The 21264-nt window shown below is 50.9% G+C and overlaps 10 protein-coding genes across 10 annotated transcripts; 5 read left to right on the top strand and 5 right to left on the bottom strand.

The window, feature by feature from the left end:
• Positions 1-1072: 1072 nt before the first annotated feature.
• Positions 1073-2850, top strand: BROUX77_005059 (uncharacterized protein; the record flags this gene model as incomplete). The annotated part of the gene is made up of 3 exons (XM_073749891.1): positions 1073-1324; positions 1434-1545; positions 1622-2850. The coding sequence occupies 3 exons, from the start codon at positions 1073-1075 to the stop codon at positions 2848-2850; spliced, it is 1593 nt and encodes a 530-aa protein (XP_073605516.1).
• A 127-nt stretch (positions 2851-2977) lies between these two features.
• BROUX77_005060 (uncharacterized protein) lies at positions 2978-4059 on the bottom strand (the record flags this gene model as incomplete). Its single annotated transcript, XM_073749892.1, has 2 exons — positions 2978-3751; positions 3817-4059. The coding sequence occupies 2 exons, from the start codon at positions 4057-4059 to the stop codon at positions 2978-2980; spliced, it is 1017 nt and encodes a 338-aa protein (XP_073605517.1).
• A 374-nt stretch (positions 4060-4433) lies between these two features.
• On the top strand, positions 4434-5464 carry BROUX77_005061 (uncharacterized protein; the record flags this gene model as incomplete). Its single annotated transcript, XM_073749893.1, has 3 exons — positions 4434-4516; positions 4817-5064; positions 5385-5464. 3 exons carry the CDS (start codon positions 4434-4436, stop codon positions 5462-5464), a joined length of 411 nt encoding a protein of 136 aa, XP_073605518.1.
• Positions 5465-6112: 648 nt separating this feature from the next.
• Positions 6113-9820, bottom strand: BROUX77_005062 (uncharacterized protein; the record flags this gene model as incomplete). The annotated part of the gene is made up of 2 exons (XM_073749894.1): positions 6113-9479; positions 9564-9820. The coding sequence occupies 2 exons, from the start codon at positions 9818-9820 to the stop codon at positions 6113-6115; spliced, it is 3624 nt and encodes a 1207-aa protein (XP_073605519.1).
• A 624-nt stretch (positions 9821-10444) lies between these two features.
• Positions 10445-11693, bottom strand: BROUX77_005063 (uncharacterized protein; the record flags this gene model as incomplete). Its single annotated transcript, XM_073749895.1, has 2 exons — positions 10445-10492; positions 10572-11693. 2 exons carry the CDS (start codon positions 11691-11693, stop codon positions 10445-10447), a joined length of 1170 nt encoding a protein of 389 aa, XP_073605520.1.
• A 1520-nt stretch (positions 11694-13213) lies between these two features.
• BROUX77_005064 (uncharacterized protein) lies at positions 13214-13836 on the bottom strand (the record flags this gene model as incomplete). Its single annotated transcript, XM_073749896.1, has 3 exons — positions 13214-13318; positions 13489-13613; positions 13800-13836. 3 exons carry the CDS (start codon positions 13834-13836, stop codon positions 13214-13216), a joined length of 267 nt encoding a protein of 88 aa, XP_073605521.1.
• A 486-nt stretch (positions 13837-14322) lies between these two features.
• BROUX77_005065 (uncharacterized protein) lies at positions 14323-15950 on the top strand (the record flags this gene model as incomplete). Its single annotated transcript, XM_073749897.1, has 2 exons — positions 14323-14421; positions 14499-15950. 2 exons carry the CDS (start codon positions 14323-14325, stop codon positions 15948-15950), a joined length of 1551 nt encoding a protein of 516 aa, XP_073605522.1.
• A 201-nt stretch (positions 15951-16151) lies between these two features.
• Positions 16152-16984, bottom strand: BROUX77_005066 (uncharacterized protein; the record flags this gene model as incomplete). Its single annotated transcript, XM_073749898.1, has 2 exons — positions 16152-16838; positions 16898-16984. The coding sequence occupies 2 exons, from the start codon at positions 16982-16984 to the stop codon at positions 16152-16154; spliced, it is 774 nt and encodes a 257-aa protein (XP_073605523.1).
• Positions 16985-17672: 688 nt separating this feature from the next.
• Positions 17673-19176, top strand: BROUX77_005067 (uncharacterized protein; the record flags this gene model as incomplete). Its single annotated transcript, XM_073749899.1, has 3 exons — positions 17673-17688; positions 17898-18317; positions 18446-19176. 3 exons carry the CDS (start codon positions 17673-17675, stop codon positions 19174-19176), a joined length of 1167 nt encoding a protein of 388 aa, XP_073605524.1.
• Positions 19177-19973: 797 nt separating this feature from the next.
• BROUX77_005068 (uncharacterized protein) lies at positions 19974-21209 on the top strand (the record flags this gene model as incomplete). Its single annotated transcript, XM_073749901.1, has 1 exon — positions 19974-21209. The coding sequence occupies one exon, from the start codon at positions 19974-19976 to the stop codon at positions 21207-21209; it is 1236 nt and encodes a 411-aa protein (XP_073605525.1).
• Between the last annotated feature and the right edge of the window lie 55 nt (positions 21210-21264).

Here is a 21264-nt window from a genome sequence, read left to right on the forward strand (position 1 = left end):
CCCAACACAAAGATTCTAGCGTTTTGAATACATGGCAGTATGAATCCAGATTTCCAGCTTTGTGACCAACTATGGATATCGACCATACCTCGACCGAGAGTACTGCTTGTCGTTATGCATGTAATTGCACCTATATCTAAGGAGAAAACGAGCTATGGTTGTTGTGGTATAAACCCCAATCCTAGCCACAACAGCCACACGACACGTGGCTGGACCCACACACACGACACTCCTAGATAGAATCAGAGACACACCCTCCAAAGGGGTAAAACTCTGACCTCAATAAATCAAGTCATTATTATCACAATAGTGTCAAGCTTCTGACAGGCGAAGGAAGAGAAAAGCGTGCCAAGAAATTCTAGGTGGATGGCAAGACTGTGTGTGAGTATGTCCTTAACTGTAAGATATACACAATGTAGGCCTAGAATGATTGATCTGATAAACAGCCGTATGCCGTATGCACAACCTCCGATGGGCGGGCTAGAATAGTTTAAAGAGGGCAAGCCGAAAAAACTCTTCCATCTGGCTTCACTAGCAGCTCCCGGGAACAACGTTCATCCTTTTGACTAAGCATGCTAACTCCCTTGGCAGTGTGTTGATGCGTAACCGTCAATTTCCTCCATTGCCTGGTGCAGACTTTGATCTGATAAGATAAATGCACTAGCGTTGCATTCTAGCTTCCTCAGGCTTTCTACGGCCAGGATGACTCGGGCAGAGACTCGATGTCTCGGGCTTAAAAGGGAAGTTGCTGCGCGATGTACAGCAAGAGGATCGTAGAGCGTCCGGGCTATTGCCTCGTCCGGCGCTAAAGCAGACTGGCCAGGAAGCCGACCAGCATGCCATTATCAATCGGCCCCTAACCTCTGCAATCTTTGTCGCACTAGTTGGTTGGGCCTTCGCCATTGCCATGTGGGCTGTTGAGATGGCACTTGAGCTTTGCTGTTCCCGAGCTATAAAAGGCCCAGGCTTCTCGGCAGCTAGCCGGTTTGTTCTTGTCCATTGTCCTCATCTTTTCTAGTGACTTGGTTACTGTTGCTCTCTTATCAGATCAAACCCCACGTGCGACTTCAAGATGAACGTCACATCTTGCGATAATGCCGCTCTGCAGTCCGAGTCGGACCATGAGAAGAACAGCTCATCGGAGAAGGGCAACGTCGGCGTGGTGCAGATCGCCCCCAGCACCTCGTCGCGCCCGGCCAGTGCCATGTCTGACCACGTCCCGTGGAAGATGAAAATCTCTGCCATTGTCCTGATTACCCTGGTGGGCTTTGGGTCTCACTGGAGTAGCGGCCTGACTTCGGCTATGAAGAAAACACTGAAAAAGGTGGGTTTATTTTTTTCCCCTCCCTCACCCTCCTTGCTTTCACAATCAGGCACACAGCACCATTGTGTCGGATGCAAGATAACTAACAGCGCTGTTTTTCGATATGTAGGAGCTGCACATCAACAACACTCAGTATTCTGCACTTGAGGCTAGCGATGACTTCATCAAGACGGCTCTGATGATCTTGACTGGTATTGTGACTGATCGCATGGGCGGAGCCCGTAAGTTTGATTCCCTTTTCCGCTGTTGTCCTTAATCATAATATCAAAAGCTAACATGGTGTAACCGTACTTATAGGCGCTATGCTTTGGGGAAACATGGCTTACACCGTTGGCGCCATTCTTGTTGCTGGTGCTGCCCAGGCTCGTAGCTACAAGTTCATGATTGCCGCCTACGTTATTCAGTCTCTTGGTGACACTGCCACACAGGTTGCCCAGTACAAGGTTTTCTCATCTTGGTTCCCTCCGTCGCATGGCTTCGCATCCACCCTGGCTTTTGAGCTGGGTATTGGTAAAATCGGAGCTTTTGTTGGAAAGGCTACTGCAAACCCCATTGCCAAGAGCACCGGCGACTTTGCTTGGGTCTACTGGACCGCCGTATTCATCAACATCTTCACCAACATTGCTACCGGTGTCTTTTACTGGTTTTCTAAGTGGTGCGAGAAGCGCTACACTGGCATCCGCGATCCGGCTACGGGAGAAAAGCTGACGGAAAAGAACAAGAAGTGGGAGCTGAGCAAGGTTGTTCGACTGCCATGGCCTTTCTGGGGGGTCATTTTCTTCTCTATGTTCCAGACATCGACAGCCATCATTTTCTCGCAGAACTCGACCGAGCTTGCTCAGCAGCGCTTCAAGATTTCCGAGGTCACGGCTGGTTGGTACTCGTCCATGTCGCAGTACCTGGGGTTTTTCTTCGTCCCTTTGATTGGCCTCTTTGTCGATATCTATGGCCAGCGTCTGACGCTCATGGTAATTTGCGGCCTGGGTATGCTGATGTCCATGTGCTTTGTTGCCTGGGGCGAGACTGTCTCTGGAACTGCTGCCTCATTTGGAATCTATGCTGTCGCTGTGTCGTTTGGCCCTACCGTTATTATTGACAGCATTCGCACCTCGATGTGGTACCAAGAGGTCTTTGGCTCGGGCTATGCCGTTAAGATCACTGTCAACAACAGCATGAACATTTTGGTCCGTATCATCACGGGCGTCATTCAAGACAACACCCCGGATGATAGCTACGACCGCGTTGTCATTGCCTATGTGTTTCTTGCTGCCACATCCGTGGTTGTGGGATTGATTCTTCTTGCTATTGGTTACACTACTCAGACAATGGGCCGCCTGCAATGGAGTCGCAAAAAGCGCCTTGCAAATGGCGATGTATTGCTCAAGCTTCACGAGTCCTTTGAATCGCCTACAAACACGCACCGTAACACACTGATTAGCAAGAGCCTTCTTGTGGGCCTTGTTTTCATGGTGTTGGGATCCTGGGCTGCGTACTTCTGGGGCGTTGCTGTTGGCAAGAACGACTGAAAATGGTGTAGTACATGTGTATAAAAAGGAGTAATGTAATGGAAGGGCGTTGTGAAAAAGGATAATATACCCCGATGATAGCTTTGGGCCTTGCTTATAATGATAACAGTTGCCTGTATTTCTTTTATTAATTCAGTTTGACAATATGTATTGGGACTGTGGTGTCGTAAAAGGGACCTTTTTGGTGAGTTGGAGGAGTTCCAGAATAGTTCATGAACTCGACGTTGAACCCCGAGTTTCTGCAAATATCCACAAACGCTTGGAACGTTTCCTCGTTTCGTTGTGTTGCACTGATTATGATTTTGAGCTTGGGAAAATGCTCACGCAACTCGGTAATAGTTGCTACTAAACTCGGGATCACACGTTGATCATATGTGATGTCAGCACCAATGACTGTGTCAATAGGACCAAGTTGGCCCCAAGCCGTTTCCTCTGGTTTTAGAATGGCGTGACCCCATAGCAAAGCGGCTGCGACGACTGTTCGGTCAGCCTGGAGCCCATTGAGATAAAAGTTATCAGTTAACAAATTGATAACCTCGTCCGACCCGTCTGTTGCTGCGACTCTCTGTGCACCCAAATGCTTGGAAGCTAAGATAGACAGGTAGCCGGTTCCTGCACCAAGCTCAAGCACGGATTGGCCCCGGATATCGGCGTCATGGTTGCAGAGATAATTTCCCAGGTGAAGTGCGGCTTCCCATGTCCTTAGACCCGTTGTCCCACCCTGGGAAATTAGCGACCGAGACTCGAGAAGAATGATAGCCGGAGGCGGGTTAGGTTCGTTTTTTTCTAGTTCTGATACATGATATGTCACGTATGATCGCTTTTGGATCTCTACGGCCTCTGGTGCAAGTGGTGATGCCATCAGTTCCGCCATAGCCTCCATAAGATCCTCGTTTACGCCCTGCCCCGAAACAAAGTCAGCGCCAAGCAACCCTACAGCTAAGAATATGTACAGAAGAAACGCACATGTTCATCCCAGTCACTAATGCTAGACTCAATGTAAGAAACAAGACTTTTCAGGGCTCGGAGTCGATACCGGGGTGGAGGGCCGGAGTCGGTGCGTAGCGGATCGTTGATGTATTGAGAGATTTGTGCCTGCACAGCTTCTTCCCTCAAGTATTCCGCTGCCGGAAAGTCCAAATCGCGCTCTAGCTGAAAGTATTGCCGGCAAAAGCGCTGGACTTGAAAAGTGCTGTTCTGATCTCCCATGATTGGCGTTGTACTGAATGGGATGAAGTATGAACAAGGAAAATGATCGCAGCGACAGTCTAATCATGGTCGTACAAAGCACTGTGGCTGGGGCTGTCGGGCGCCACAACTTGCATGCTTTCAAATCCTTGTCATCTGCACGTGCTTTTCAGCCGCCCCGCTTGGCAACAGCCACAAACTTCCTGGTAGGGCTTGATTACTCAGCCCCACACGAACTGGCCATTGATGCAAAATTCCTGTGTGGGGCGTGGGCCAAGTCTCCACATTAACATTTTTGAGCTTGCTGTCTTGGCCTGAAGAAAAGTATCACGATTCATTTGTCCCCTCTTCCTCTGTCCTGATTTTTTCCCCTTTGCAAATCACACACCGCAAAAATGGCCGACGTCGATACTCCCGTCACTCTGCGCACCCGCAAGTTCATCCGCAACCCCCTGCTGGGTCGCAAGCAGATGGTTGTGTGAGTTTTACCAATCTAATTTCCGGCATCATCGATCAATGTGTGCATTTGTGTGAGACTGTTGTGAACGTGATCGAAACTATCCGACTCGAAGCCTACCAAACCAAAGCTTTGAACAACAACATTCAGGAATTCATCGTCGGCAGCACCCGATGGGACCCGACAACCACGCCGAAACGATCGACTCGACCTAGCAACACGATCGCAAACCACGTCACAATGTCTCCATTGATGCACACTCGAATCGACTGCACAGATTCCTGGTCGGAATACACTTTTCTAACATAAAATGACTCCCAGTGACATCCTGCACCCCAACCGTGCCAACATCTCCAAGGATGAGCTCCGCGAGAAGCTGGCCACCATGTACAAGGCCACCAAGGACCGTGTCTCGGTCTTCGGTCTGCGCACCCAGTTCGGTGGTGGCAAGACCACCGGCTTCGCCCTGGTCTACGACTCCCCCGAGGCCATGACCAAGTTCGAGCCCCGCTACCGCCTGGTTCGTGTCGGCCTCGCCACCAAGGTTGAGCGTGCCTCCCGGCAACAGCGTAAGTGCTATCCTCGCTCTCTCTGCCGCTTCCACTGCCACCAACGGGTGCCTAGCAGCCTGTGGCTACGCTGTTTTCGGTTCAATGTCTTTCAGACAACGAACAGTCTGCTTTCGTGGCTGCTACCATGGCTGCTAGTTACCTAGGTGGTGGCTGTTACAGACGAGTCGAGAAGGGCTTTTGTCTCCTGTCTTCTCCCCTGGGAAGACAAGAGGCTTTCTTATACTCCGTCCCTAATCATCATGCGGTCTATCTGGCATGGCTGTCCCCTCGTGGCTGCCAAGAGTATTACCGTCACTAACACATCATCTCTATAACAGGCAAGCAGCGCAAGAACCGCCAGAAGACCCTCCGTGGCACTGCCAAGACCAAGGGTGCCAAGGCCAAGAAGGAGAAATAAACGGTGGGCGCCCGTCCTCCTTTATTTCCTTCTTGCGTGGCTCGCCTCTTCTGCGACCTTTCTTCTTTCTTCCTTTTTTTCCATGGACAGTTTGGAATATGTGCTGGGAACGAAGGGGGCTCATTTCATTTTCGGTACTGGGGCCACCAGGCATAAAAGCAATGGTTGTCTTGAACATCTCCTATCCGGCCCTTGATGATGCTGTATGACAGAAAAAAGCGAACATTGTTTTATTTTTACTTCCTGAGAATTGGAGAGAGAGGTTTTAGGTCGCTGGAGAAGCGCCTGCTTAAAAAGACAAAACAAAACAACAATTAAGCAAAAAAAAAAACTTAGGAAACGCTCATGACTTTGTATTTTTATGTGCTGTGATGCCATGAATTGTAAGAGAGCCGGCTCAGGGGTAATGATCGGTCGTAAGCCTGGGAGGCTAGGGTTACACAGACTAAAATGTTGTGGGTTCTATGATGGACAAAGCAAGTATGTAACTATCGTGATTCTAAACTTTTATTACCTTAGCCTGACCCTCTGGGTATATGGATATCAATGGTCAAACTCCTACAATCGCCACTCATACTTGGACTCCACTGGGACTCATCGCTAGTACAATGCTCTCTATATGTCGAATTTAACGTCTTTTCTTGTTATTTACTCGTCATCGTCGCTGCTCAACAGATCAATAACCTGTGACCCAGGACGCATCTCAAATGGTGTCCGAGGCGCTTGCGATAGACTCGGGCTCGTCAGTTGACTTGAGACTATGCTTGTCGCGGGTTGAGCGAGTCCCGGGATCGCCTGGGTGCGAAGACTAGATGCGCGCAAGCTTGGAACGGGGGTGTGACTGGGCGAGGAGCGATTGGTAGACTGTGTCGCTCTCGGGGCTGAGAGCATTTCCTCCAGTGTCGGTAATGGGGAGCTGGACGTGTCCCACCGGCTGTTATCTTGCCCGTTATTGGGCGTTTGCGGTCTTGGACTCTCTTGTGGATTGAGTTGGGCCTCGAGGAGAGGAAGGAATGCTAGCTCAGGTGATGCGGAGGTTGGTCTGGTGTAAGAGGGCCGAGGAGACAGGGCCGAGGTCTTGTTGGAGTCGAGCGTAGCGTCGTCTGTATTGGATTTGGGTTCTGAGGGAGTGGTTGTTGAGTGTAAGTCCTCAGCTGGGTCAACAATGCTGACTGTGTTCTGGGACTTCACATAGTTCTGTGCGCTGGGCATGTTGTAGTCGGAGGTGTCTGAAAGGTCTGCAGAGTGTACAACGCTCTCTTGGGCATCGTCATAGACTTGAATGTCTGGCATATTTATGTCTACCTCCTCTTCACTGTCCTGGTGATGGGAGCTCTGTGCTGAAGGAGGAGCAGAAATTGCGACTGAGGTGGGTGATGCAGATCCCTCACTAGCTAGTGCTTGAAGAGTATTTCCAGGCTGACTCTTTCCTGGGACACTAGGTTCGCGTGATCGGGGCTCATCAAGCTCACGGCCTGGTGAGGGGTCTGAATCTACAGTTTTATCTACTTGGGAGTTAACTTCCACCTGAGAAGAGAAGTTAGCAACCATAGTTTGATCAGTAACCTGCGAGATATCAAGGTGTGAATGAGACTCAGAAGATTCTTGGTCGGCCATGGTCGGAAGAGAAACGATGAATGGCGAGGATGGTTGATAGGAAGAATCAGCATCAGCATCAGAGTCCAGGCTAGATTTGGGTGATCCTTGAGCACTGTCCACATCCATCTGTGCTACAGCTTCGTTCTTGTCCTGATCATTCTTCTCCTCCGACTGTTGAGGCGGTCCATGTGGTTGGATGTCTTGTACAGCTTCACCAAACGTACCGTCCTTGTGGATATGGGCTTCTTCGTGGTCCTTTGTGGGGTCCACCACCACACGGGGGTCCACCAATTCTGCAAATGCTATAGTTTCGATTCCATTCATGTTCTCGTTGTCTTGGTCGTCGTCGTCAGGAGCTTCAAAGCCACGGTAGATGCGCTGCCCGGTGGCCGGGTCGTATTCCTTTTCGGGCCGCTCTTTCTCTTGGTCTCGATATGAGAGACGAACTGTCAAGGACGAGTCTTCATGAACTTCAGTGATGATGGCGGTGACACTGGCAATCACTGGTTCCCAGTTGGTAGCTGTCGACAAGATCCATTTTTGATAGGTAATGACCATCTCCTTTTTAGCTTCTCCTAACTTAAGAACAGATAGTGTAGCCAAATCTTTAGGCGGCTCAGGAAGATCATCCCGTGGCTCAGGCGGAACGTCCAATACACGGCTTTTGTCGTTGTAATTTTGGGGCTCTTCGTATCCATACGCCATGCTGTCGTGATCGTAATAGCCGTGATCAACGACGTCTGTATCGTCGTATGGTAACTGATCCTGAGTGGCCTCTTCATCCCACTCCCTACGCTTTCGCTTCCCTTGAGTGGTAGACTGTTTGCGATACCAGCGTTGAACAAAGGGGAAAGGCGGTTCCCCAAGGTCCATGTCTTCTCTGATACACTCTATAGCCCGGAGATTAAGCTTGCTGCGCCAGCTGTTAAGATCAGATGCATCACTGTTGACGCTCTTCGATGCATGGGTACTAGATGAGGCCTCAGGTTGAGGTTCTTGGTGACGATCGGACTCGGGCGGAGAAACATTGGCTTTATTCTTGGCTTGTGGTTCGGCTTCAATTTCAGGAGCAAGACTCTCATAGCCCAATAGTGACCTTAGCAAAGCCTGTCGACGTTGTTCAATCTCATCGGCAGTGTTATCCTTTTCGAGCACGTTCGGCTGGGCTTGTGCTTGACGGCGGGCTTTGAGCGCAATTCGGCGGCGTTCATTTCGCTTTTGCGTTTTGGTCATACCAGCCTTGGTTGGCATTGCCGTGCTAGTGTGTGTAAGCCTATGGCTCGTGGAAACTGCGGATGGACGAGTAGCTTGATCGTCATCACTAGAGGAATCCGAATCCGAATCAGATGACGAATCCGAGTCTGAAGAGTCCGAGCTTGACGATGAAGAACTCGAAAGCAAAACTGGCGCAGAAGGAGCCTCGGCGACATTAGCAGTGGATTTGGCGTTTGCGACCTCCCTTCTGGTAACCTTCCTGACCTGGTCATCATCGCTTTCCGAAGAATCACTATCGCTGGAACTATCGTCCGAGCCATCATCCGAACTGTCATCTGAATCCTCAGACATGGGGCTTCCCAGGTCGGGCACATTTTTATGGGCCAAAAGGACTTGGCTCTCCTCATTCTGAGAATCTTGATATTTTGAAGATCCAGCTCCATGGGAGGGTTCTTGAGACTGCGGCCGTGGGACTGGCTGGGCCACTTCAACTGACAAAGTTTCTATCTGAGGGACCTTCTGTTGGTTCGTGGGGGCCTTGGAAGAAGCCTCTTCGGGCGGTTCATCAGAGTCGAACTCCGCTATTTCCGGAATCTCTTGGTCCTGCTTTCCAAAAACCGTCCGTTGCTTCACTCTGCACAAGTCCTTAGGTGACTTTGTGGGATTAGCAAGCAGCCGAGGTTGCGTTTCAACAAAGCCGTTGGATTTGTGCATATTTCTCGGTGTAGGTTGGTTTCTTGGTGTGAAAGAAAGCGGCTGGGGTAGGTTCTTTGGTGGGGTGTTTCTCATAACTTGGCTGCGAGACGTGTCTGGGAGAGGTGCCGCTTGTTGATGGGCATCTGAGAGGCGACGGTCCTTGGGCACCAATTCAGGCTCAGGTTTTTCTATTTCCAAAGCACACTGTGATCGCGTGCTGGATCCGGGCTGGTAGGTAGGTGTTTCCGATGGTGCCCGGTTCCCAACCGTCAGTCTAGCAGGAGTGCTGGCTTCGATGTCACTGGCATTGAAGTAGGAAGTGCGTCTTCGCTTGGAGACACGTGAGTAAGATTGAGACGCATCGTTGGTGTTTGGTGGATAGAGCGAGATGGCGCGCAGGCTTCCGTAGGATACGCCGTCCACGATTGTTGGGCCGTCTTCCTCGCAGAGCATGCGCCCAGAGGCTTCACGAGCATCGAGTTCATCGTGGCGCAAAGGTCGAATTCTGTTGACGCGGAGCGCGCATATGGTCAGCAAAGTCAAAAGGAAATAGAGCTCCCCACGGCGCGTGATCTCTTGTTCTACTCACAAGACTTGGTCGTCTTCCTTCAGGATTTCAGTGATTTGCTGAAAGTGCAGACATTCAAATGAGCCGCCGTTCTTATCAACCAGCTCGACAACAAAGTCCTCCAGCGTAGATGCTGAGTTGTTCTCTGAATACAGTGGAAGCACCGCGTGTACTTGGGCAGTGAGCCGTGACACGGGGTAATCGGTCTGGTCTGGAACATTCCACAGGAGCCGTGAATCCGGCGCGGCAACGCGGCGGACAATCAGCCGAAGTCTCATGGCCCGGTAGTTAAGGTATAGCCCCGGCTGGCTTATTATCAAAGAGAACTGGGTGTATGATCGATCGGTTTCGTGAGACGCAGAGGAGAGCCGACCTCGTGAAGTTGAGTTGGACGAAAACTTGCTGCGCACTGGCAAATGCGATGGTGATGATTTGGATGTTAGGTTCGAGTCGGTCGAAATAATGCCACCAGCTTTATGTTGTGAAAATCCGGTGATAACGACAATCTCTCAACTTTTTCGTTCAAAGGGCTGCGATGAAGAGAAACAAGACAGGCAGGTATCACAAGTTTGCCCAAGCTGTTGCTGCAAGTCGCAAACTGCAATTGCGGATTTCTTCAAACGCGCCTTGCAAATATTCGGACAGAGTCTTGGAACTTTTTTGTGGGTCGGCTTCAACAGGGGTACAAAGTACTATGTACCATTTCCATTCGAAATGCAGACAGCTATGCGCAGCAACATGTAAAACAACGAAGACGAAGACGATAAAATACAAAATATCATTGCTAATTGCTAATTGCACAGCAAAGGGCTCGTTTGGCGGTACATCCAAACTCCGGCTTGCGATATATCCCCCCTTAACCCCGTCCTTTCCTCCCTTCTGTTCTCAAACTCATCCGTCGCCTATTGTGGCATGGAGCCCAAGTCCAGCATGTGTCCCATTTTCTCTATCTGTAGTCATCCGTTAGTATGATGTTGCAGACATAAAAGGAGTCCATCTCGTTTTCTGCCCCCAATCTTGCTCACGTACCTTTGTTTTTAAGTAGCCTTCAACTTCTTGGCTGCGGAAGCCTCCTCGGCCCTTCCACGACAACGGCACCATGCTCACACGCTCCTTCACCACAACTTCTCTGTTAGGGCCCTCAACGGCACGGATCTTATCGGGATTGTTAGTGAGCAGTTTGACTTCAGTCTGTCCAAGATCCATGAGCATCGCCGTTGCAAGGCCATAGCTTCGAGCGTCGGCGGGATGACGCAGGATCAAGTTCGCCTCCACCGTGTCTGAGCCAAGATCTTGCAAATTGTATGCCTTGAGCTTCTCGCCTAATCCAATGCCTCGGCCCTCTTGGCGCAGGTAAATGATGATCCCGCCATCTGTGTTGGACGGCAGAGTCATAAGCCTCGCGGCTTCGTCTAGCTGCTCGCCACAGTCACAACGGGCTGACCAGGCAGTTTCGCCGGTATAGCACTCGGAATGTATGCGAACGAGGGGAGTTGTTGCTTTGGGCTGCTCTGCGACATTAGTAGCAGCAGTGGTTTCTTCGCCGTCCTTAGCCATGCCACTTGTTGTTCGCCCAGGGAACAGGCGCCCTGTGTATGCTCCTCGGACCATACGGTCCATTTCCGTCTCCCCTGGAACTACAGCATCCAGACTCCTACTTCTAATGCTGGGCCCAAACACAATTGCTAGGTGCTCTTTGTTGTCGACATTATTGGAGTAAAGATGCAAAAACATTTCGGTTCCGGCCGTAGTAGGAATGCGCGCCCTTACTAGGCATGTCACTTCAGGCAATTTCTCAAGCAGCCTTGGCCGCTTGTTACCACAGCCTCCCTTTGGATCTGTGCTATCTACGGGCACAGATCGCGGGGCTGCGTCGGGGCGCGGGGTATGTGAACCAGGAGTTTGCGGCGGGGTAAAGGAAGGCGACAGGATCGACGCAGGTGGCGCTTGGCGAGGGGCAGGGAAGTCGGCATCTGTACCGCCATTAAGAGATATATTGTCGGGAGAATCGGCTCTAGGGTTCCGGTCGGCGGCGGCATGTGGTGAGTAGAACGAGGGGAGCTGGGTCGCGATGGGGAAGGATTCAGCTCCTACTGCGAGGCCGGGGCCGGAGCCGACGGCGGTCTGCGGGGGCTCGGGTGGTCGTGACATTGCGATTCAAGATTAGCAAGTTTCCGCACTGGAATCCGACTGCAATTGGCCGATAGTGGTGCGATGAGATAGTGAGGCCGGATATGGTGGTTGCACAGGGAAAGAGAAGGGGCAGTACGTTCGTGCCGTCTTCTTATAGAGAAATAGGAGGGGTGCTGAAAAACAAGCAAAAAAAACGAGTGAGTCGGGGGAACAACAAAGGACGGCAACAATGAGACATGCAAAACAGCCCAAGGGTGCGAAGTTAAATATGAAGGAAAAAAAGAGAAGAAGAAAGTGTCAGACCGAGAGACGAAGACGTCAAGAAAACTAAAACCCTCTCTCCCTTCTCGTTAGCGTAGTTGCCAGATCAGGCCAGTCAAGGCCGACTCCAACTACCCTCCGAGTCCAAATCAAGCGCACGTCCCGAAGTCCGCCTTCTGTCTTCTCTTTCTGGATTTAATTGTCTATTTTACCAGGCGATTTATTACTAACAGACCATTGATGTGATTAGTAATGAAGCGGGGCCCCACTTCCTGTTTGTGACTTCTTCCGCGGCATGGAAGAAAGGAAACATGTGCACATACACAGTGAACAGCTAAACAGAACATGAGTTCTAGTTACGGTACGAACAGGATGCTCAGAATATGCAGTATTGATGTCGCCCGCAGCTCCGTGCTACTTTTTCACGGTAGTATTAGCCAAATATTATAAATCCCAGTCGCTGTGTGATCCCTGATAAAGCCAAATCTGCCGCGCGCGTCATCATGTATTATCGCGGGGGTCCACCAGCCTTTCCTGATGCCCATAATAGCCAAACCCCATATAACCCTACTGCGCTAACTCGGAACCTGTTCAACATCCCAAACATGACTGGCCGGCCGACGATTTTATATGTGATCATAGTGCACATGTATGAGAAACTGAACATAGTCTAACGTGAATAGCCTGTGAAAATTTATTTGTATCTTTCTATTCTAGTCATCTATCACCTCAAAGCACATGATGTTTCCCGAGTGATAAACCTGACCTTCGATACATACGATCGTTATGTCTACAAGATTAGAACCCTCTCTGTATCCTCACCACTTCATTTACGATCAACTATGCTCTTTGTGTTAACTAATACATGCGCTTATAATCTACTACTCAAAGTATCCGGGTTTCTAGAGATGGCTCAGATATCCGTAAATTCAGGTAGGTTGACACCAATTGCCGTTTCTGGGGGCACCAATTGTATGCTGTTGTAATCTTGCACTATCTTTAACCTGCGCCCTAGCTAGACGTCGTCAGAATACGCTCTCATGGATATATCCTCAAAGGTAAAACTCTAGACAATTCTGTATCTATGTATGCTTATTTGCGTGATGGTACTGTTCTTTCTGTTGCTCCTAGGCAGTCTGTAATGCAAATGGCATGGCCTCTGCTGATGGGCTGGTTCTTCTCGACTGGGCTCGCGAAGTTGAACGTGACTGGCACGGTTGAGCTTGGGTCTGCATGGCTTAACTGTGAGATGAGTCGATTGTAGAAAGCCTACATCTTTAGTTGCTGCGGGCACCACCTTTGGCGGCACGGAGTTCGTCCATCTTAGCAACACGCTTCTTGAACTCGAGGTACTGGCACTTTTCGTATGAATGGCGTTCATCCTGAACACCAAGAGAGAAGAAATTAGAAAGCCGAAAATAAGGAAGAAGACTTTGACTAGCTGGGCCGTCCCAAGAAAGACGAGTTACGGATTCGGAATGAGGGTGTTCGGGGCGCCGCCAACATAGGCCCAGCATAGCGTGGGTGACCCAATGGACGTCTATAGACATACCTCACACTTCCAAGGCAGGTAATACGTATCGTAACGGCAGCGGTTAAGAGGAATCAGAAGATGCGCACAGCTATCACGGTAGGCCAGAGGGAGCCGCGCCTCGCGCATTTCCTCGCGGGTTGCGCCTATTATTTTAAGCGATGTGAGGTTAGCCAGAATATTTCGAATTGAGGAGAAAAATAGCAAATATAGATCTCTTTGAGTAGCCATATAAGCTGAGGTATGCTAGCCCGGATTGGAGCCCGGCGTCCCGCAAGTGTGAGAGTCGGGTTGAGTTGGTTGAGAAGAGGGTTGGTGCAAGGCAGGCTTACGGCGGACGGGCTGGGTGGATTCTGAAGGAGAAGTCATGACTTCGGCGGGCGGAAGGCTTGTGAAACCGGGAAAGGCGAAATTCGGGTTATCGGAGGGCGGATCTGGAGTGGCAGTTCGGCACTGATCTTCTCCGCAAGAGCTTTAATTACTGTAGGCCAGAGAACGATGTTGCTTGATCCTTAGGTAATCTCGGTCACTGGCCAATAAAAGACGTGCAGATGCTAGGCTCACCGAAAGCTCCACCCCAATCCTCCATCTTCCCCACAAAAGGTACGTTCAACAAAAATGGAGAACAATCATGATTCCACTTTTAAGCACATCCATCCCAGCCCAGCGCAACTTTGTATTTGCGGACTTGGCGACCTTGAATATTTTGGGAATAACTAGATCTTTTCTTGTTTTTACTTATATTCAAGTAGGACGTGCTGCCGTTATCTTCCCTCGACGGGAAACTTGCGCTCCGTCTGTACAATATTAAAACACTCATTCTAGCCTCGTCTCTCGTTTTCCGTGCAGCTCACGATGTCTGGTTCCCAAAATCGCTTGGGCGGCGCAAGTATCTATGCCATCATCATAGTGTTCCTGGCAGCCCTGGGCCCACTACAGTTTGGCTTCCACATTGTAAGTTGGCAAACTAAAAGCCTACATCACTTAGTTATTGTCTACATGATTTTTGCCCCGTTACTAAAAACTGCTAGGCTGAGCTCAACGCTCCTCAAGATGTCATCACCTGCAAGCTCAGGCCGGCAGCTTCGCTTACATCAAAAATCGGCCGCTGGGTCTCGGGTTCCGGTGTCGCCCCAATGGCGGATAGTAGCGATGGCTTGCTCCCCGACTGCATTCCCATGTCCGAAGCCGCCTTCGCCACAATCTCCTCCATATTCACCATCGGCGGTCTGACTGGCGCCCTTGCCGCTGGTCCCATTACGTCGAAGCTTGGCCGCCGCCCGGCCATGCGCATCACCGGTGCCTGTTTCCTGATTGGCGCCCTATTCGAAACCTTTGCTGGTAGTGTCGGAATGATAGCGCTTGGCCGTTTGATCGGGGGACTGGGTGCTGGATCATCCACCGTCATTGTCCCTCTATACGTTAGCGAAGTAGCGCCTCCTGCTTCGCGCGGTCTCTTTGGTACATCGACCCAGGTCATGATCAACGTGGGCATCCTTATCACACAAGTTGAAGGCTACTTCATGTCGTATGGCAACGCATGGCGCTGGATTCTCGGTTCGGGAATTTTGCTAGGCTGCGCACACCTCTTCGGCCTGTCCTTCATCCCCGAAAGCCCCGCATGGCTCGCTAGCCAAAACCGGTTTGAATCTGCGCGGCGCAATCTGCAACGTATTCGTGGTGGGCCAAATGCAGACATTTCGGATGAGGTGGCGGGATGGAAAGACTACGATTCTGCTGCCAGGGCCGAGTCCACAGCCGAACAAGAGGGCTTACTCTCGCCTCCAATCCCACCTTCCAACGCCGGCTCAACTGCAGATGGATCTCACTTGGGTTTCCTCGAGGTACTACATGATCCGGATGCCTTACAGGGCATCGTCGCATGTGTGGGCATTGCTACAGGCCAGCAGTTGTGCGGGATCAACAGCATCATCATGTACTCCGTATCTTTGCTGAATGATATGCTGCCCATCAGTTCTGCGCTACTGACCATCATCATTTCGCTCGTGAATCTTGGCACGACTGTCGCCTGTTCACCACTCCCCGACAAGCTGGGACGTCGCCAATGCCTTTTGCTCTCGATTGCTGGCCAAGGCACTAGCTCCGTCCTGCTTGCCTTTTCTATTCAAACCGGTATGAAGTATCTCTCGGCCTTTGCGGTTCTCGGGTTTGTCGGCTTCTTCGCTGTCGGCTTGGGTCCTGTCCCATTCATCATGGCATCCGAACTTGTAAACCAGGAGGCTGTTGGCGCGGCTCAAAGCTGGGCTCTGGGCTCCAACTACATCGCAACATTCCTGATTGCACAGTTTTTCCCTATCGTAAACACTTTCCTTAACGAAATTCTTGGCGGTGCTGGTTGGATCTACTACATATTTGGTGGTTTTGCAGTCCTAGTGTTCCTCTTTGTGCTATCATATGTTCCCGAGACTAAAGGCAAGCGCAATGCTGATGAAGTCTGGGGACGTACGCGTCGCCTTGATTAAATTTACATCATGGTCGTCCAGGACTTGTATTTTGTTTTCCCCACTTCCCCTTCCTATAACTAGTATAGTTATTGTTTTCTTTTCCTTGCTTGATGGTTACAGCTGCGTTTATTCTCTGCGCCTTGTAGTGCTCTCTCAAATTGCTTCGTGCCTCCTACAATTACATCTTCAGTTGGATATAACTATCTACAAACCACCCGTCTAGGCTTCACTCGCCAACAAGGTTAACCCAGACTTTAGGCCGTCAACTATGTGGAGATCTTTTCCTTGATCCCCATATATCTTGATAGCCTCGTTCCGGATGATATCCTCAAGTCCGGCCATGCCAGCACAGCCCATGATGATAGACTGAACGTTCCCAACCCTGAGTAGTCTATCCACAGCTTTACAGAGCCGCTGCTTCACTGTATCGGGATCCACATTGTGGAAATCGCCTGCATTCAGGCCAGTGGAAAACACCCCTGCAAAGTGAGGGCTGGGGCTCTGGTCCTCACTGTCTGTTAGGTTTTTGGCCACACCATGGGTAAGATGACTTTCCCAGAACTTCCCAGTCGTAACGATTCCCCAACGCGGAACTCTCTGGTTGTCGTCAGAGGGTAGCGCTATACGTCTAGCAGCACTATCGGCCTCCAGGACGGCTGCTTCAAAGATGCCCGTGACGGGGATTCTCGTGCTGCGGCCCTTGTTAACGTACTTATCCACCGCTTTCACGAGGGGATGAACACTGAAGCACGCTATCAGAATCATGCCAAAACTCTGGAGAAACGACAGTTGCGGGAACAGATCGGCCTGTACGGCCTTGGAGCTTTCCTCTATGTCCTCGGCGTCATCTATGCTCTGCGGGCTAGTCTTGGGAGCCGTATATACAGTGACTTCGACATTGAGGTTCTAGAAATATGGGTCAGGAAAGCTTGGACCTAGAGCATGCACAGTGCCTGTTTACTCACTAAAGAGTCAACGTGGGCGTCAAGGGCCTTTTTGACACCGTCGCTCATGTGTTGTGAAGAGTTGGGGTTGATGATGAGGGCTTTCATATCTGGTAGGTATGCACAGAGGAAAGAGTGATCGAGAAGGGCTAACTAATCTACTGGTGGTTCTCTTTTATATGTAGTTACTGATAAATCGATCTTATCGAGTAAAGGCTTCGAGTAATCAGATCTGTCGAAAAAGGCCCAGGGTTAGAAGCTTGCCTGTATTGCAATGGGACCATACCCTAACCAGCGTGAAAGAGGCAAAGCACTGGAGCTAGTATTAAGCTTGCAGGCGGCCGGAATGCCCCAATCCACTGAAACTACAACGCAGAGATACAGGGGCTCTCCCCGTAAACTCGCCTGTTTACTGTCAATAGCCGTTCAAACCCCGCCAGCCTTCCTTCGCCTCAACACGACACAGCCATCTGCTTCATTCCTGCTGGCCATCTTCGATTTGCTCCGAAGCTGCCATCGTCATCAACACTGTCCCTTTCTCCTTCCCGGACCATCCGCCAGCCGGCAACAGCCTCTGACAGCCGTTAAACAGCCGACCATATCGTCACTTCAGCCTCGAACCGCAATCCTCCAGGCTTCGCTGGAAGCCTAGTTAAGCTGAGCTGAGCTTGCTGCGACCAAATCGCACCGCCTTCCAATTGCCCTTCATCATCTACACATTGCAGCCTGGAAGCTATTGGGCTGCTTGCGGTTGCTTGCCTGTCTTTGTTCTGTCTTGTTAAGAAAGCTCTTCGCCATGTCTGCTCCCATTGGTATGTCCACGCACTCTTTCTCACTGTCTATCCTGTCTTCTCAGTCATGGACTCCCCGATTCAATTGCGGGTATACTTAGATAATAGCCTCCATGGGGCTTTTCGGCGTCTCTCCGCAACTTCCGCGTCCCACACCACAAATACACCCACCACTATTGTGGCGCTATCTCCCTTCAGATTTGACTGACCTCTTTCTTTCTTCACCACAGTGCTCGACGGAGGAACCGGTTTCCTCAAGGTCGGTTACGCCGCCCAGAACTTCCCCGAGTTCCAATACCCCTCCATTGTTGGACGGCCGATTCTGCGTACCGAGGAAAAGGGCGACGATGACCTCGTCATCAAGGACATTATGTGCGGTGACGATGCCGCTGCCGCCCGTACTATGCTTCAGATTAGCTACCCGATGGAGAACGGCATTGTCAAGAAGTGGGATGATATGCAACACCTCTGGGACTACACCTTTTTCGAGAAGATGAAGGTTGACCCGAGAGGACGCAAGATTCTGCTGACTGAGCCGCCCATGAACCCCCTGAAGAACCGTGAGCAGATGTGTGAGGTCATGTTTGAGCGCTACGAGTTTGGCGGTGTCTATGTTGCGATCCAGGCCGTTCTAGCACTGTATGCTCAAGGTGAGTTCTCTTGCGTCCTTTTGTTTCTTGATTCCTAGACGTGCGGCCTTTTGGCCTACCAATGCACGCTATACATGCCTGGGAACCTAACATGCCGCTGCGTGTGCTGACGCTGTATCTTCTGCCAGGTCTCTCCTCCGGCGTTGTCGTCGATTCCGGTGACGGTGTGACCCATATTGTTCCCGTGTACGAATCCGTCGTCCTCAATCACCTCACTCGCCGTCTAGATGTTGCTGGTCGCGATGTTACACGCAACCTCATCAACCTACTCACTCGCCGTGGTTATGCGCTCAACCGTACTGCCGATTTTGAAACAGTACGCCAGATCAAGGAGAAGTTCTGCTACGTGTCCTACGACCTGGAGCTGGACAAGCGTCTTTCCGAAGACACTACTACACTAGTGCAAAGCTACACTCTGCCCGATGGTCGTGTCATCCGCGTCGGCAGCGAACGCTTCGAAGCACCTGAATGTCTGTTCCAGCCCCACCTAGTCGACTGCGAGCAGCCGGGTATGGCCGAGTTCCTGTTCAACACCATCCAGGCAGCCGATGTCGATGTCCGCTCGGCTCTCTACAAGGCGATTGTTCTTTCTGGCGGTAGCAGCATGTACCCCGGTCTGCCTTCAAGACTGGAGAAGGAGATTAAGCAGCTGTGGCTGACGCGCGTGCTGGGTGGAAACCCCGAGCGTCTGAGCAAGTTTAAAGTCCGGATAGAAGACCCCCCGAGACGACGCCACATGGTGTTCCTTGGCGGCGCAGTGCTTGCCAACATCATGGCAGACAAGGAGAACATGTGGGTGACGAAGCAAGAGTGGGAGGAACAGGGTGTGCGCGTGCTGGAGAAGCTGGGCCCAAGGTAGAGAAATGGGTAGCAGTCGCGAAGTTCATGTGTACCGATACGAGACACGATGTACCGAGAGCAGCCTCACGTTTTGATTGCATGGTAGTTGCTGGGTTTAGTTAAACAAGTTCTTTATTGTATCAAGTTGTCCTTGGTCTATTGTCACGACCCGTATGTGATAGAGGCCTGAGGTTGATGTGGCGGATTTTTAGCGCCACACCTGATTTATCGGCGCCACATTGAGCAATCGGGAACTAAATCGTCATCACCAAGTCGCGCAAACAAAAAGTCGACGATTGCACAACACATATTGAACGACGCATCAGCTGAACTTCACGCCGTATCCTTAATTTCACCCCCCCCCCCAACACGCTTTGCTTAGCATCTGCAGTCTTTGCGATCCCTTGAACTTGTGCAAGCCTTGCTTGCTACGCAATCTTCCATCAGATAACTATTGCATAACCACAACCTACACAGTCCCCTGCTCGGCGGGGCCTTTTTCATCAACGCAACCACCGATCCTCGTTGCGACAACGGCAGGCTATTCAACTCACCGTCTCTTCGCCAGCTCCGCGGGATATGAGCCTGACAAACCCGTCTTTAGGTGCGTCTGGTCCCGGCTCAGCGCGGACGAATTCCTTAAAGCGCACAGTCCAGGCGACAACGCGAACACAGCTTGTTTTGATCCTGCGATAAATCGCATCATGCATTCCTTCCTACAAGCAATAACTTGCGAAAGCGGCATTGCCTGTCTTCTCTTTACAACTAGAACCCAGCATACTAACTCAACATTGCCATCTAGACTCCGATCGAACAATGGGCCTCCAGGCATACCAGCCGCGCTACCGCGTGCGAGACAAGTACAAGATCATGGGCTTCATTAGTAGTGGCACATATGGCCGCGTGTACAAGGCTACGGATCGCAGTGGCCGGCCCGGGGAGTACGCCATTAAAAAGTTCAAGCCCGACAAGGAGGGCGAGCAGCTAGCATATACAGGAATCTCGCAATCAGCCATCCGAGAGATGTCGCTGTGTACAGAACTGCGGCATGCGAACGTCGTCAAGCTAATCGAAATCATCCTGGAGCCCAAGTGCATCTACATCGTGTTCGAGTTTTGCGAGCATGACCTGCTGCAGATTATTCACCACCACACGCAACACCCACGACGACCAATCATGCCGACAGCCATCAAAAGCATCATGTTCCAGCTGCTGAATGGCTGTTTATACCTCCACACAAACTGGATCCTTCATAGAGATCTGAAGCCTGCAAATATTATGGTTTCGAGCAGCGGTGAGGTCAAGATTGGTGATCTTGGCCTGGCACGCCAGTTCAACAAACCTCTACATAGCTTGTTTAGTGGCGACAAAGTCGTTGTCACCATATGGTACCGCGCACCCGAACTTATTCTTGGCTCGCAACATTACGGGCCTCCGATCGACATGTGGGCAGTGGGCTGCATTTTTGCAGAGCTCATGTCGTTGCGACCCATCTTCAAGGGTGAAGAGGCCAAAATGGACAGCAAGAAGACGGTACCTTTTCAGCGCAGCCAAATGCAAAAGATTGTCGACATCATGGGAATGCCCTCGCGCGACCGTTGGCCTCTCGTCGTCCACATGCCAGAGCAAACTTCTCTCTCCATGATGCTCCAACCACATCACAATCTCTATCAGAAACCCCCAAACACGTCACTACTTGAAAAGTGGTACCACCAAGCAGTCAACGGCCTAAACGTTCCAGGCGCCAATACTACGCCAGGATCGCCCTATCCACTGACGTCTCTGGGGGCCGAAGGGTATAGATTACTCGCCGGTCTTTTAGAATACGATCCACAGAAGAGACTGTCGGCATCTCAGGCATTGCAACACCCGTTCTTTTCGACCGGCGATAGACTAACAGCAGGTTGCTTTGAGGGGCTGAAGAACGAGTATCCGCACCGGCGCATTAGCCCAGACGACGAAATGCGCACTCAGGGTAGTATTTCTGGCTCAAAACGATCGGGACTACATGACGATTCACTAGGCCGGGCCAGCAAACGACTTAAGGAGTAGGAGAGGTTCAAGAGATGGATTCCAATGGGTATAAAGGGACTAGATTACGTAGAGG

Source organism: Berkeleyomyces rouxiae (assembly GCF_048999995.1).
Source record: "Berkeleyomyces rouxiae strain 22BRR77 chromosome Unknown BrBRR77_ptg000004l, whole genome shotgun sequence".
Lineage (NCBI taxonomy): Eukaryota > Fungi > Ascomycota > Sordariomycetes > Microascales > Ceratocystidaceae > Berkeleyomyces > Berkeleyomyces rouxiae.